General features: G+C 45.9%; 1 protein-coding gene across 1 annotated transcript in view; it reads right to left on the reverse strand.

Annotated features, from left to right (window-relative positions):
• The window catches only part of LOC134802096 (uncharacterized), a 38,978-nt gene that overhangs the window by 12,069 nt on the left and 10,151 nt on the right, over positions 1 to 16,758 (reverse strand). Inside the window, exons 8-16 of the mRNA XM_063774688.1 lie at positions 15,193 to 15,300; positions 14,058 to 14,130; positions 12,401 to 12,633; positions 10,167 to 10,359; positions 9,127 to 9,281; positions 8,249 to 8,342; positions 6,898 to 7,004; positions 4,904 to 5,044; positions 3,109 to 3,212 (exon numbers count right to left, since the gene is read on the reverse strand). Coding sequence (XP_063630758.1) covers positions 3,109 to 3,212; positions 4,904 to 5,044; positions 6,898 to 7,004; positions 8,249 to 8,342; positions 9,127 to 9,281; positions 10,167 to 10,359; positions 12,401 to 12,633; positions 14,058 to 14,130; positions 15,193 to 15,300 — 1,208 coding nt within the window. The remainder of the gene's footprint in view (positions 1 to 3,108; positions 3,213 to 4,903; positions 5,045 to 6,897; positions 7,005 to 8,248; positions 8,343 to 9,126; positions 9,282 to 10,166; positions 10,360 to 12,400; positions 12,634 to 14,057; positions 14,131 to 15,192; positions 15,301 to 16,758) is intronic.

The raw sequence follows: 16,758 nt of genomic DNA on the forward strand, positions 1-16,758 counted from the left end.
TCACCTTCCTCCATGAACTAAAGTTTGCGAGTTTGAGACGGAACAGGAGGCGTTGAGTCTCATTTCTGCGAGAAACTCGGCAGCAAGGCAGGCCTGTATGTCGCGAAAAAGAAAACTTTCAATCGGGGTGTTGTGCCGCGTGTCCCACGTGATGTCTAGGAGCGTGATAGTCTGATTCGCTTTATCCGAAGAAACACCCTATATCGAGCTAGTATAGGGGCATGGTCGCATGCTTTTAAGGAAATCGAACTAATGAAATCAAGTCTAAAATCGATTTTGGCGCTTGCGTAACAAAACTGTTTCGATAAAGTCGAAGACAGACAGATGTAAACTGTTGGAGTCCTCCTGGCCCCTTTCTCTTAGCACCGGAAACTCAAGCTTGTTCAGGCGCAGCGGGTTTATTTATCCCATTTTGTTTATTATGGGCTTGGCGCACGAGAAAGACTTTGTAAGACGGAACTTAAGCTGGAGAGCGCAGGCAAGCAGAGATAATTATGTGAAGTCTGCAGACCTTTTCGATGCCTTTCACCTCGGTTTTGAGCGGTCGCACAGGGCCTTGTCGCTAGCTGTTCTCCGGTTGGATCACTCCATGGCCTCGAGAAGTCGTAGGAACCTCGAAGCGGCACGGCTCCTCGTCGATCAGCACCTTTATGAAGCCCGGGAACGCGACGTATTTTCCTCTGAGTATCGACATATCTTACCGCTTTCAACTCCGGGCAGTCGAGCGACGCAGGACGAAGCTCCTTACAACCTTTTCTGCCGTCGCCGGAGGATTCCTTAACCGAAAACAAGAGCTTAGCGGTCTGTTCGTGCTGTGGCACCATAGCTATAGGCGCCTGAGTACCTCAATGGGACAATGTGGACAGGACAAAACTGATACTGAGGCGCCCATCAGCAGGCAGCATCGGCGGCAGGTAAGTTCGCGGTGGTATTCTTCTATTCTCGAACAGAACATGGGCGCCATTGCAAGGGACGACATCGTCGTGGTTGCAGCATCGGTGGACAGCATCGACGTGATTGTCGGTGCCATCATGGCAACCGCCGCCGCTCAGGAGGCGCCGGTGCGTGAAGCTAGAGGCGCCATCGTGGCGGCCGGCTCGGGAGGCACCGGTGCGTGAGGCCGGCCGGCGCTATCATGGCGGCCGCCACTGGTTCGGGAGGCGCTGGTGCGTGAGGCGAGGACCCATCGTGGCGGCCCGCTCTAAGAGGCGCTGTCGCGTAAGGCGGCGGCTCCATCGTGGCGGCCGCCGCCGCCGGCTCGGGAGGCGCCGGTGCGTGAGGCGAGACGCGCCATCGTGGCGGCCAGCCCGGGAGGCACCGGTGCGTGAGGCGGCCGCCGCCTGGCTCGGGAGGCACTGGTGTGAGGCGAGAGGCGCCATCGTGGCGGCCAGCTCGAGGCGCCAGTGCGCAAGGCGGTGGTGCCATCGTGGCGGGCGGCGCCGTTGTGGCGGCCGCCACCGCCGGCTTGGGACGCGTCGGTGCGTGATGCGAGAGGCGCCATTGTGGCGGCCAGCTCGGGAGGCACTGGTGCGTCGGCCACCGTAGCCAGGCTCAGGTGCGTGAGGCGAGAGGCGCCGTCGTGGCGGCCAGCTCGATAGGCGCCGGGCCGATGGCTGGTTCGTAGTTGCACTCATCATCACGGCGACACTGCTGCCCTCGGCGGCGCCATCGTGGTGGCCACCACCGGCGCGTAGGTGCGGCACCACGGAGCGACGTCATGACGGACGGCAGCCAACGCGGCGATCGTCGCTATACTCGTAGCGTTTCCACTGCTTCCACGTAACTTACCTTCCTTCCACTCGAGCAGTCGGGACGCAGAAGCGGTCCGCCTTCACCTTGGCGCCAGGACGGGATCGAGAGGTCCGCTATCCACCCGCGCCGCGACCGCAGCAACAGGAGCGGGCGTGTGCCTCTCGGAGTCCCGCGGACTGGAAGCGTCCGCACCGCGACTGCAGTAACTGGAGCTGGCGCGGACTGGAAGCGTCCGCACCGCGACTGCAGCAACAGGAGCGGGTGCGGACTGGAAGCGTCCGCACCGCGACTGCAGCAACAGGAGCGGGCGCGGACTGAGGAGCGGGTGCGGACTCTCGCGGACTGGAAGCGTCCGCAACAGGAGTGGGCGTCCCGCGGACCCCGCACCGCGACACCTCGGGCTCCGGCCCGCAGCGTCGCGGCGTCTCGGAGTCACCTTGGACGACAGCAGAAGAAAGTCGACGGCGCCGGCGCGCGGGGGCCGACCTCCCCTGAGCCCCTGTCGCGTCGCAACTAACGACACGAGGTACTCCCAGGTTAATACGACCTGCCTGAGAACCGTCCTTTAGTGTCGAAGTAACTTCTGAACGCCAATAAAACTAGAATATCATTAAACTGGCTCACCGGATGGTTCGAGACAATCCAAACCTCCTTATCGGCGAAGCGCGGCACCCGGCAGCGGCGCGCCGCCCCCGCCGCCACGATGACCGCACGTTCCCTCTCCGACGCGGAGCGACTTGCGTTACCACTTGTTAACGACAACCACTGACGCACTTCCTACTTCGATCTCGAAAATGCGAGTTAACGGTAACGATTTTAGCAGCATGGAATGTGAAAATTAATTTAGCAAGAAAAAAGTGGGTAGAATCGAAAAGCACCGTTCGATGACTTCGATCGCGAGACCGCCAAAAGACTAATAGTAGCGATCTCTGCTATATCTCACTATTTAATCGACCGAGTTTTGGATCGGAAATGTTAAAGCACCATGCTGCAAAAATATACGCAAAAAATATTTGCGGACCATCGGTCAGACGGTCGACGAAACAAAGACATGGCCGCGGCGAGCAGCGTGAAGCGAGCAATGGTTGGCAGGAGGGAAGCGGAACTACGTCACTGCGTGGGGCGGAGCGACTACATAGCCGCTAGCGGCACCTATCGGTCAACGATCGCGTTGCTCTCTCAATGAAGATATCCGACGTGGAACGGAACACATAATACATCTAAACCATCCTCAAGAATCACTCTATTGATGGGTGAAAACCGCGTGAAAATCCACAGACAGACGCGGCGGGGGACTTTTGCGATCAGTTAGTAAAATTTTGGAATGCATTAAAAACCAAAACCAAATTTATTCACCTGGTTCATAGAAGAGTTCTTCAAGGTCGGCCCGCAGGTCCAGGGTCAGAAGGGAGTTGATCATAGGCGGCTCGGGGTCCGGGGGGTCTGCTGTCATCACAAAACTGCAACAAATGATCGGTATTTTTCTTCCAATATACTGTATCTAATACTTTTAAACGAGCAATTTTTGTTTATTTATATATGTATATATTTCGGGGATCTCGGAAACGGCACTAACGATTTCGATGAAATTTGCTATATGGGGGTCTTCGGGGGCGATAAATCGATCTAGCTAGGTCTTATCTCTGGGAAAACGCGCATTTTTGAGTTTTTATATGTTTTCCGAGCAAAGCTCGGTCTCCCAGATATTGTTACTTATCTAAGAAATTCTCTGTGAACAATATGGTTTTAAATGACTCATGTCTTTGACATATACCTGAGATCAATGAGATATTATAGAAAATGCGTTTTTTGCATATAAATAGTAGTGCTTACAGTAAACTCAGTACTCAGTCAGTTATGTACGAAATATCATTTGATATTTACCAGTCGCTTTTCGGTAAAGGAAAACACCGTGAGGAAACCGGACTAATCCAAATAAGGCCTAGTTTCCCCTCTGGGTTGGAAGGTCAGATAGCAGTCGCTTTCGTAAAAACTGGTGCCTACGTCAATTCTTGGGTTGGGTTTGGGTGGGGACCTGAGGCTCCCATAAGCCGTGACAAAATGCCGGGATAACGCGAGGAAGGAGACAGTAAACTCAGTAGTCCGGAGTAGTATTTTACAAGTAAAATTGAGCGTGTTTAGTCTAATGGACTCTGTAAGAGACCCCTTCTCACCGTTCCTGCTTGAGCAGTACATCGCCTGTGGCCGTGTTAACAGCGGCCAGTTGCGGGTAGCCGGCCTTCTCGCACCAGCCGTCCCACGCGTGCGGCGGCGCCCCGCCCGCGCCGGGCCGCTGCAGCGCGCCACAGGTCTCTGGTAGTCTATGGACTCTATGGTAGAAACCCCTACTCACCGTTCCTGCTTGAGCAGTACATCGCCTGTGGCCGTGTTCACAGCGGCCAGTAGCGGGTATCCGCGCCGGGCCGCTGCAGCGCGCCACAGGTCTCTGGTAGTGTATGGACTCTATGGTAGAAACCCCTTCTCACCGTTCCTGCTTGAGCAGTACATCGCCTGTGGCCGTGTTCACAGCGGCCAGTAGCGGGTATCCGCGCCGGGCCGCTGCAGCGCGCCACAGGTCTCTGGTAGTCTATGGACTCTATGGTAGAAACCCCTACTCACCGTTCCTGCTTGAGCAGTACATCGCCTGTGGCCGTGTTCACAGCGGCCAGTAGCGGGTATCCGCGCCGGGCCGCTGCAGCGCGCCACAGGTCTCTGGTAGTGTATGGACTCTATGGTAGAAACCCCTTCTCACCGTTCCTGCTTGAGCAGTACATCGCCTGTGGCCGTGTTCACAGCGGCCAGTAGCGGGTATCCGCGCCGGGCCGCTGCAGCGCGCCACAGGTCTCTGGTAGTGTATGGACTCTATGGTAGAAACCCCTATTCACCGTTCCTGCTTGAGCAGTACATCGCCTGTGGCCGTGTTCACAGCGGCCAGTAGCGGGTATCCGCGCCGGGCCGCTGCAGCGCGCCACAGGTCTCTGGTAGTCTATGGACTCTATGGTAGAAACCCCAACTCACCGTTCCTGCTTGAGCAGTACATCGCCTGTGGCCGTGTTCACAGCGGCCAGTAGCTGGTATCCGCGCCGGGCCGCTGCAGCGCGCCACAGGTCTCTGGTAGTCTATGGACTCTATGGTAGAAACCCCTACTCACCGTTCCTGCTTGAGCAGTACATCGCCTGTGGCCGTGTTAACAGCGGCCAGTAGCGGGTAGCCGGCCTTCTCGCACCAGCCGTCCCACGCGTGCGGCGGCGCCCCGCCTGCGCCGGGCCGCTGCAGCGCGCGCCACAGGTCTCTGTAGTCGAATCCAAACAAACATTAGTGTTTACAAAGGCATAGCATAATAGGGCATTCTCCTACTAGTCAAAGCAATAGTAGTTTGTGTTACAAGGGATCAAAATGATATATTTCCGTCAAGGGCGTACAATGAATCCTGAGCCTAATGAGGGATTCAAGTGTTAACGCCCAAGACGAAATAATTTTGATACCGTGTGACACATACTGCTTTTCACATCAAATACGAGGAAAAAAAAATGAGGAAATTATCATGTATCAAAATACTATTTAAGCTAAAAATATTGTATGTAAAAATGAAAAATAATGTGTCCTAGAACAGAAAAGTACAACTTTGATCCCTCCTAGCAGGGAAGAAAATTGCCACTTTGATTCCTTCTAGCGGGGAAGAAAAAACCCTTTTGCGAATAGGTGTAGTGAAATAGTTATTTGTACAACAAGAGATCAAAGTTTGATATTTCTTCCGAGTGTTTATTTTGAGTCCCGTGCAAGCGAAAGATTCTATAATAGATTCACGAGCGTAGCGAGTGAATCTAATTTAGAATCTTGAGCGTAGTAAGGGATTCAAAAGCGCACGAGATGTAAATAACTTTGATCTCGTGTAGTACACAAAATTTTTCACCCTAAGCAGTGAGAACATACCTAGAGGGACAGAGATAATAGAACCCAAGTATATCGAACTTGTATTAGACCCCGCATGTTGAAATGACTATAAAGGTCACTTGAATGTCATTTTGTCTCACTCAGTGAGCAAAATCGCATTTTGCTCACTGAGTGAGACAAAATGACTCAGTGAGCAAAATCGCATTTTGCTCACTGTTTTTAAGAAGCAAAGTACCCTTGTTCGAGCTGCTGAGGTGAAAAAGCCCTTTTCCGAATAGGTGATGTGAAAAATAGTTTCTTTTTTAGAACTGTCAAAACGATTTACTATTATGGAATTTATATGAAAACTAAAATATAGGGACCGTGCGCATTGGAGGGTCTGCCATCTTGTGGCCTGAGTCGGAAAAATATGTGCACATGTACATTGCCAAAGCAAGCCAAAACCATCTACCGTTCTCGTCGGTACGTTTCCTTGTGCATAGTAGGTTCGGCCATCTTGTGGGCTACATCGGAAGCATAAACGACACATTTACGCCTGCGCCAAAAATCTGACGGCTCCTGTGCTGCCCCCTATAGTTCAGGCACGGGGCCTGTAGTGATGTCACAGTCAACTACTCACATACCTAATTTTTATATTTCTATCCGATTTATTAAATGGAAATTGTATTTAAAATAACTGCTATCTATGTTTTTGTATAATAATTATCTGGTGCTTTATTTCGTGCATGGAGTGAAATAATTTATTTTCAATTCAGAAAACATCCCTATTGATATGGATGCGTTCATGCTAGTTATATCTACTATGCTGAATGGTAAACGATACACAGCAGCAGTTTTCAGTTCACATAACCATTCGTAGAATGCAGTCCTAATAGATATATATGTGGGTTCTTGTATTTGTACGAATGCCCTCAATTATGGGCAATTGGGCATTAGGTATATGGCGACCTCGCTCGCGTCGAGGTAATGGGGTTATCCGATCGAAATATATAGCAGATGGCGCCAGCATAGCTTGCCCTAGCCCTCTCAGTCCCTAACAAATGTGTCAAATTCTTGTTTTTTAATAGAAGTTTTTGCCCTGGATTCCAACCCTTTAAGCCAAATCTCATAAAACTCAACTAGAGAAACCGGGCAAGCTAAGATGGCGCCATCTACGCAAACCTTTGACAGTTGCCAACCCCATAAAATGCTCAGATAAAATAACAGTGCTATTAAGTATGTACTTAATCTAAAAATGAAAATGAAACTGACCTAGCATCGGCACTGGCGCTGCGATGGTCCCGCAACAGCCGCGCCAGCGCCGCGCGGCCCGCCGCCTCGCCCGCCGCCTCGACCGCCATGCTCACTATAGCCGCTCCCTGGAAATATAGTCAAGTTTTAAATATCCAGGCCTTAGAGGATATAACCAACGGAGACGCCATGTCTAAAATTTTCGGTACAAAATAGTCTGCCGTTTTTTGCGGGGGAGAGGTACATCAAATGTATAGGGGGCTATTCATAAATTACGTCATTTCAAATTAGGGGGGGGAGGGGGTCTGGACATCGGATGACGGTAGCATGAAGTAGGAGGAAATGGGGTCATTTGAAGCATGATTTTTGGATGATTATAGGGGGGGGGGGGGGTCAAAAATCGTCAAAAATCGATGACGTAATTTATGGACAGCCCCTAGGTACGTCATGTCAGATAAACGTCAGTCCATACATATGGTTGACATGTGGTATTTTCGACAGAGGGGAACGCCTGTTAATGGCGGCTCCATTGTTAATTACTCCGAGATCCAGGCAAATGTGTAGAACTATAACTGGTCAAGCAGATCTTGTCAGTAGAAAAAGGCGGCAAATTTGAAAAATGTAAGCGCGAAGGGATATCGTCCCATAGAAAATTTGAATTTCGCGCCTTTTTTTACTGACAAGATCTATATTTACGACCTATTTGAAAGTAAAACATATGTGATTATTATTATATCATAAGAATGCAATTGCCTTTCCTATAGGTTTACTCTACAACCTTTTGATTTAGGGATTTTTGAGGAACGGTCCGAGTTTTATGTATTAAGCTTGTTTAAGTATTTTATAATAATAGTTGTTAAATTTGAAACTGTCCACTTTGCAGCACTGTCTAATTGTCAATATCACTTTTGTGTTTATATTTCGCACACTGTCCATTAAATAATTTTTCATTTTGATGTTTCTTCTTGGCTGGCGCGGCGTGCCGCCAGTGCAGCGCAAGGCCGCACTGGCAGGGTCGCCATGTAAGGTGGGACGTTGAATCTATATTGTCTAAAATAACATAAGTAGCAGCTTATATAGTAGAGCGGTATACACGTGTGAGGGTAAGGCGTAGCTCACACCACATTTAGGAAACTATGTATTGACCTTTCTAACACTTAGTTGGATAGTTAGTCATATAATAAACAAATCTTATTTATAATATATTACCTTTGATATTAGTTATATTCTGTTAAAATAATAGCCGCAACATCAGTATTCGGTATTTCTCTAAGATCCCCACGTTACAGGCTGAGCCTAGTGTGGGGATCACTGTAGGTATTTCTTTTATTGAAATTTCTGTATTTTGTATATATGTTTTTTTACAACTAACCTTATGCAAAGATAGTTCATCAGCAGCGGACTCTATGTCAGCGCGCTCGAGCCGCGGAGACGCCACCGCACGCACCGACGTGCTCGAGTCCAACCTGGAAACAAACTATACATTTTAACCCCTTGACCGCCTACTGACGCGCGCGGCTAAAGCCCAACATCAACCTTCGGGCATCCCATAGAAGGTAGGATCCTATAGAAGTGGTATACGCGTGCCTCCGTGAGGGACAAAACATACGCAATGCGACACTATGATTGGTCGAATTTATTTGTTGCCCACCATAATACATACTAAATTTACGATGAGGAACAAATAAAATGTGAGATTGTGACAAGGACAAACAATAATAGCGCTTTCGCTGCTACTCCTACTGAAAGAGACATAAAACTATCCCGTTCTGTCAGTCCCCCCACCACTCATGCCTGATTCAGTTAAATACCAGATTCATGGGGTATCCCGACAAGGTTCACGATGACGCACTGCTCACAGTGCTCACGTTAGGCGTGACGTTCAAAAGGTTAAACAGTTCTGTAAGCGGTACTGTTAAATTCTCGTTTTTCTTAGGGTTTTTCCTGAGGTATTTCCTTTGCGATACGACATGGGATTGTTCAAGAAGCGGGTATTTAGGGTACTCAAGGGTCGGCAACGCTTAAGTGGCTCCTGTGATGTTGCTTATGTCCATGGGCGACGATGACGGCTTCTCATCAGGCGGCTCGTTTGCTGACTATCACATAAAAAAAACTCTTCGAGTGCAAAACTCCACAATGACTCAAAAAACTGAAAAAAAAACCACTCAGACTCGCTACTCAAAAGACTATGGCCCCGTGTGCCCTTTGTAAAGACGGTACTGGCAACACCATTCCAGTTCTTGAACTGACCTCAAGGCAGGCAGAACATGATCCAGCAGCAGACTATCTTGCTGCCGTTCAGCGCCACCTTCAAAAGGTGGAGCCTTCTGTCCCAGCACGGATGTGAGCGCCTCCATCAGCCACTGCGCGCTCCACCAGCGAGGGGACACCAGCCCGCCGAACCACTGTGGAACAGACAATACGGGCTGATTTAGACGGCGCGCGAACTCGCATGCGATTTTAGTTAAATATTGTGGACTGTTGGTTACGTCCAATAATTCAACCGACCGATCAAAACTCGCAATGTAATAAAACTCGCATGCGAGTTCTCGCATCGTCTAAATGAACCCTACAAATCGTTTATCTCTTACTATAGTTCGTTTTTTTAGCATTAGAAAGAAGTTAAGCGATCTTGACACGTCTTTTAATTGAAAAACGCTTTTTAAAACTCAGTAATTATTACTTATGAAAGCAGAAGAATATAAATGATCGCATTATATAATTGTTACATATTTGCTATGACTTATTTTAAAAAACGTAAACGTGTTTTTCAATTAAAAGACAGATTGTTTACCTTTTTTCTAATGCTAAAAAAAAACGAACTATAATGACCCGCCCCGACTTCGCACGGGTAGTTCAAGTAATTTACACAAAACCTTTACAAATTATACACGTAAACCTTCCTCAAGAATCACTCTATTGAAAGGTGAAAACCGCGTGAAAATAATTTCAGTAGTTTTTGAGTTTATCGCGAACATACAACATAGAGTTAATCTTATTAAGTATACTTCCACCAACATTTTATAAGCGACCAGGGTGCGTAGTCAACGTGCACTGCAACTGTCGCACTAGTGTGGAAGAGTGATAGAGAGAGCTGACTACGATACGCTACGGAGTGTTAAAGTTTGGCACTTTGGCTACACGCCCGGCTTGTAGCCATACGATTAAATAAATCTAGAGTTGCATTTGTTTTGTTTAATTTTAAAACATAACTGATTGATTTCGAAACAGAGCAAATTGAATTCTATTTTATACAACGTTGATTCAAAATTCACTGGCTAGAGGCCTACCTGTTGTGCCAGTAGACGCGCTATGGTCTTCGTGTCAGTGAGGGTGCTCGGAGACAGGGTGATGAGCCCCCAGCCCTCCGAGTACAGCCCTCCCCCCTCGACCACCACCACGTCAAGCTTGGGGAGGGGGTAGGACGTGTTCAGCTCGTAGGCAAACTGTTGGATGGTTTTCTGCACCCATTCTAGTAGAGGTCTGTAAAAGAAAATTTAGAGATTAGTTAGCTGATATTTTCATTTAGGCTCATGTCGTAAACACGCCACGCAAAAATGTCTTAAAAGAGTTTTCTTTTAAGACATTCTTAGTATTAGAGTGACAGCGTTTAACTCTTTTAGTTCTTCTTCTTCTTCGTGTTAGGGGCTATATAAGGCTCCAAAGCCTATGTATCACTGCGACCATCCCTGATCTATTGTGATCGCCACCTACTACAACTCTCGATCCAAACCTGCAACTTCAAACAGCTGCAGGATCTTTTTGATCTCGAGAGACTTTAACTCCTCCGGGCGCAATATGTGTCCGCCCAGGATTAGGTGACGAGTACGCATTAGGCAAGGGCACTCTGTGAGGATGTGCAAGGGCGTCTCCTCTGCCTCCATACACAGTCTGCACCGTCCCTTTTAGTTACGAATTGTCATGAATTTTCTCCTCTCAAAGAATCAAGCAATATTCTGAAACACAACTGCGTTTTATTGTTGAATGTCTGAATAATGTCTTTATCATCACAAAACAGTCATCATCAGGCTTTGACGGTGACAATAAAATCTCAAACAGAAATGACGTATACCAGCTTCATTTAAAATTACTTGCTGATCAGTTGATCCCTATAAAGACATAATAAAGACTAATCTCAAGCGGAGGCAACAAGAAATCTTCATCAGGTGTCACCGTATTAGATGGTGCCACGTCAGTAGAGGGGTTGAGCTCTGTTGCCTCCATGGGGAGGCGGGGCTGTGCATGGGTTGAGATACTATATAGATGGAATATCATACCCAGCCTCATCCAAGATGACTTGCTGATCGCTGTAGAGACTTATTTCCGGTATCCTTAGTTAAATCTCGAAGTCTCTGTACTAAATGGTGCCACGTCAGTAGAGGGGGTGGGCTCTGTTGCCTCGATGGGGAGTGGGGCTGTGCATGGGTTGAGATACGATATAGATGGAATATCATACCCAGCCTCATCGAAGATGACTTGTTGATCGCTGTAGAGGCTTATTCCCGGTGGAGTCCTTAGTTAAATCTCGAAGTCTCTGTACTATACTCTGTATCTTTAGGTATTTAAATAATAGTAAACAAAATCTACCCTCAAATGGCTCCTTAGGGGCTATCCATAAATTACGTCATCGATTTTTGATGATTTTTGACCCCCCCCCCCCTATAATCATCCAAAAATCATGCTTCAAATGACCCCATTTCCTCCTACTTCATGCTACCGTCATCCGATGTCCAGACCCCCCCCCCCCCCTAATTTGAAATGACGTAATTTATGAATAGCCCCTTAAGCCAGTTGAGGGTAGATGAAAACATTAAGTAAATGGTAAAATAATGTAGGTTAAAGTCAGTTCGTTCAGTGACAGATTCAGGCGGTTTTGTATTTGGTTGGTTAACCAATAAATGTTACAACTACCCGAAAATGTACAAATTAATACCTAAAGATACAGACTATAGATGGTGCCACGTCAGTAGAGGGGTTGGGTTCTGGCGCTGCGATGGGTGTCATATAAATTTAACTATGAAATATCAAACCCTGCTTCATCCAAGATGACTTGCTGATCGCTGTAGAGACTTATCTCCGGTGGGGGCATCATGAAATCCTCCTCATCAGGGGTCTCAGTACTAGAAGGAGCTACTTATAGAGGGGGTGGGTTCTGGCGCTGCGATGGGGAGCGTCATATAACTATGGGAAATCTTACCCAGCCAGCCTCATCCAAGATAACTTGCTGATCGCTGTAGAGACTTATTTCCTGTGGAGGCATCACGGAATCTCGAAGTCTCTGCACTAGATGGTGCCACGTCAGTAGAGGGGTTGGGTTCTGGCGCTGCGATGGGTGTCATATAAATATAACTATGGAATATCATACCCTGCTTCATCCAAGAGAACTTGTTGATCGCTGTAGATACATCTCCGGTGGAGGCATCACGGAATCTCTAAGTCTCCGTACTAGAAGGAGCTACTTCCGAAGAGGGGTTGGGTTCTGGTGCTGCGATTGGGAGCGTCATATAACTATGGGAAATCTTACCCAGCCTCATCCAAGATAACTTGCTGATCGCTGTAGAGACTTATTTCCGGTGGGGGCATCATGAAATCCTCCTCATCTGGTGTCTCAGTACTAGACGTAGCTACTTCCGTGGAGGGGGTGGGCTCGGGCGCGTCGGTGGGGAGGGGGGGCTGCGCGCGGCGCTGCAGGCGACACACCGCCACCGACATCATGTGCGGCGGCATCGGGGGGGACTGCGCGAACTCATCTTGGAGCTGGAATGTGACAAATGTTAGAGATGCAACGGATAGTTGTTTGGCCGGATACCGGATATTCGGCCTGACCATCGGCCGAATATTCGACCGGCGGAACTATACCTACATTTCGGTTTTTCAGGTGCACATAGTGCAGATTTTGACCTGTTTCGTAGTGAACGTTCGCGCGGACTCATTTCTAGATTTTCTAGGTTCGAAATGAGCGCGCGTGCAAGTGAGTGGAATGCTAAAATTATTTTAAAATAATAAACGAGTATGATTATGACCGTGACTGTTTTTTTATTCCAATTGTGTTTACTCCGAAATCAAGCAATGTTACGATCCGGTATCCGGCTGGATAGTAGGTCGCTATCCGATATCCGGCCGGATGTTAAAATAATGGCCGGATAGGCAGAATACCGGATAGTAACCGAATATCCGGTGCATCTCTAAAATGTACCATCACCCCACACTGTTAAAGTTCGTAAACCTTATTGCAAGAGGCATAAGGTCCACCGATGGACAACTTAAGATTAAGATTGTTGCTTTTTGTATGGACAAAGAGAATAGATAGTATAGAGGGGTCCTGTCATAGTAAATTTTGTAGTCACAGTAAATTTACTGCCATCTATCGACACACGACTAAAACTCAAAATGAAAACGTATAAAATTATCATAAAAATTTATATATATGTATAAATAATTTTATTATTTTTTATATCATTTTGACCCATGTTCATTCACTGATATCTATGTGTTAAAATTGTTAAATATGAAACGGTGTCGTCACGCCATCTAGCCGAGCATAGGCCAAAGGTGTGTGCGCCATCTATCCGAGAATGACTTTTTCTTGATTTCCGAGGCACGCTTTTTCCTTAGACTTTATTCATCTTATACGAAGTTACATATGTCTTTGGTATGGACGTGTATATGGCTGTTATGTTACTATAGCTCGTTGGTAACTCTTTAACTCCCAGCGGGCGCAGCATGGTTCCATTTTTATCGCCTGTCACTATGCCTGTCACTTTCGCACTTACATACTTGTTAGAACGTGACAGACATGGTGACAAGCGATAAAAATACGACCTTGCTACCGCCGCAGGGGTAGAAAGTTTGCCCGATATTGCGTCGGTGGGAAAAGAGGAATAAACCAAATACAGATGTTGTGCATATTTGTTTTCCATCGTATTTTCTCGGAAACGTTCGTTTTTGTCATGCTACTTCAGTCAACCTCAGTACTTTTTTGTACGGAGACTGACTGACAGCAAAACACGTTCGTACGATTTCGGGATTGGTCCCATAGTAAAACTTGCTCAGTATAATCCCAAAACCTCCCTGGCAACGGGAATGCAGTTATTTTTTAGCCACCGTGTAGTCTCGCGCGCGACTACGCAAGTCATGCTAGTTTAACGGTAATTATTACAAATTTCAATACTTATACATACCAATCGATGTCCTAAATAGAATCCAGCCTCTTCTGTCGCCACTATTGGCATGTTTGTCAAGGACACGTGGAATCTGAAATCACAAACAGTATCCTTTAAGTTTACTTTTTAACTTGCATATTTTAAGTCACTCGTGCGAATATGGGTCAAACAGATCACTGTGTTATGTCTTTCCTGTAGACATACACAAGAGTTAAGGGCTATAAAGGTTAATTTTCTTATTTAACCCTTATCCACGTGAAAAGGTCCTCCTTTTATTTAGAGAACTATGATAAAATCATTGCTTACATGCCCACAAGCTGTTAACTATTGCCCACAGGAGAGAAAAATGTACTGTTCGCGATAACACACTAGTTTTCTCTCCTGTGGGCAATAGTTAACAGCTCGTGGGCATGTAAGTAATGATTTTATCATAGTTCTCTAAATAAAAGGAGGACCTTTTCACGTGGATAAGGATTAAATAAGAAAATTAACCTTTATAGCCCTTAACTCTTGTGTATGTCTACAGGAAAGACATAACACAGTGATCTGTTTGACCCATATACACGGTGCACTATCAGAGCTTGAAAATGGAGACCTATAAACTCTGTATCTTAAGGTATTTAAATAAATATGTGAACAAACAATTTGTATACTTTCGGGTAGTTTTAACATTTATTGGTTAACCAACCAAATACAAAACCGCCTGGATCTGTCAATGTATGACCTGACTTTAACCTACATTATTTCATCATACATGTAATGTTTTCATCTACCCTTAAGCCAGTTGGCTTAAGGAGCCATTTGAGAGTAGATTTTGTTTACTTTTATTTAAATACCTACAGACTAGGGTCTCCGAAACATGTCGCGAGAGTGACTAAAAATACGTAAGTTAAACGGTAAAATTAATTTCATGTTAGTATGACTCACGACAGCTTAAATTTGTTATCCTCCCTTATTATCAATTCCTGCCTTATAACACCAACAATATCTAGCCAGACATATTTGTCTCTAATCAAATGGGATATAACTAGCTATATTTGAGTGTTACACAGGCAGTTTACTGTAGAGGCACTAGCCCTCTTGGTTTTACTACGTTTTGAAAAAGGATTTTCGTTGAAATGTACATATATACATGTAGTAAAGTTTATAATACCTGTCTCTGACGATGGTGAGTCGGAACGTGGCTCGGAGATGTGGCTCGTCGAGGCAGGGGAACGCGGAGCGCGCATGCGTCAACCAGAATCGTGACACGGCGCAGCGACTGAAAAAAAAAACAGTAACAACGAATTCTGTAGCGGAGTGATCTTTACGAATGCACTCTTAAAAATATGTTATCTATGGCTGTCACTTTGACAGCTCTCCCTCATTACTAGACAGACCATAGCAGGTGTGGGACAAAACATACGCAATGCGATACTATGATTGGTCGAATTTATTTGTTGCCCACCATAATCCATACTAAATTTACGGTGGGGAATAAAAAAAATGTGAGACTGTGACAAGGACGAAAAATAATAGCGCTTTCGCTGCTACTCCTACTGAAAGATACATAAGACTATCCCGTTCGATCATTTCCCCCCATCCCTCATGCCTGATCCAGTTATATACTAGATTCATGAGACATAATTGTAATTAATGGGGTTGGCCGGTCGAAGTATTTAGCAGATGGCGCCAGCATAGCTTGCCCTGTCAATCCCTAGAATTGTGTCAAATTTTTGTTTTTTTAATGAAATGTTATGCCCTATGCCTGCCAAATCTCATAGAAAGAGGGGCAAGCTATGATGGCGCCATCTATGCAAACCTTTGACAGTTGCCAACCCCATTAATATTAACAAAAAGAATAGATAGTATAGAGGGGTCCTGTCATTGTAAATTTTGTAGTCACTGTAAATTTACTGCCATCTATCGACACACGACTAAAACTCAAAATGAAAACGTATAAAGTTATCAAAAAATGTATATATATGGATAAATGATTTTATTATTTTTATATCATTTTGATCCATGTTCATTCACTGATATCTATGTGTTAAAATTGTTAAATATGAAACGGTGTCGTCACGCCATCTAGCCGAGGATAGGCTAAAGGTGTGTGCGCCATCTATTCGAGAATGACTTTCACTTGAATTCCGAGGCACGTTTTTTCCTTAGACTTTATTCGTCTTATACGAAGTTACATATGTCTTTGATATTAAGAAGCTACTTACTACTAAAATAAATACAAGAACATGTTTATCAAGTGTTTTATTGAAGATCCTACATGGCGCAGTTGGTAGGATCTTCAATAAAACACAAAATCAATTGATTAAAATCTGTAATGTATCAAAAATCGCATGCGATTCGTTGCGAGCTCAATAGATAGAGGCGGATAGTCAAAGTAAATTATGTAGCCACTGTAAATTTACTGCCATCTTTCGATAAAAGATTAAAACTGTTAAAACGCCATTTGACTTTGATCCTTATTCTTTCACTGATATGTGTTAGTTTGTTAAATATTGAAATTAAGGCCATCTACTCGACTGTAGGCCAAAGGTTATGGCGCCATCGCTTTGGTCTACTCTCGAGTAGATGGCGTTAATATGAATATTTAACAAGTTAACACATATCAGTGAAAGAATAATGATCAAAGTCAAATGGCGTTCTAACAGGTTTAATCGTCTGTCGAAAGATGGCAGTAAATGTACTGTAGCTACATAATTTACCATGACAGTAACTCTCT

Source organism: Cydia splendana, chromosome 24 (assembly GCF_910591565.1).
Source record: "Cydia splendana chromosome 24, ilCydSple1.2, whole genome shotgun sequence".
Taxonomy (NCBI): Eukaryota; Metazoa; Arthropoda; class Insecta; order Lepidoptera; family Tortricidae; genus Cydia; species Cydia splendana.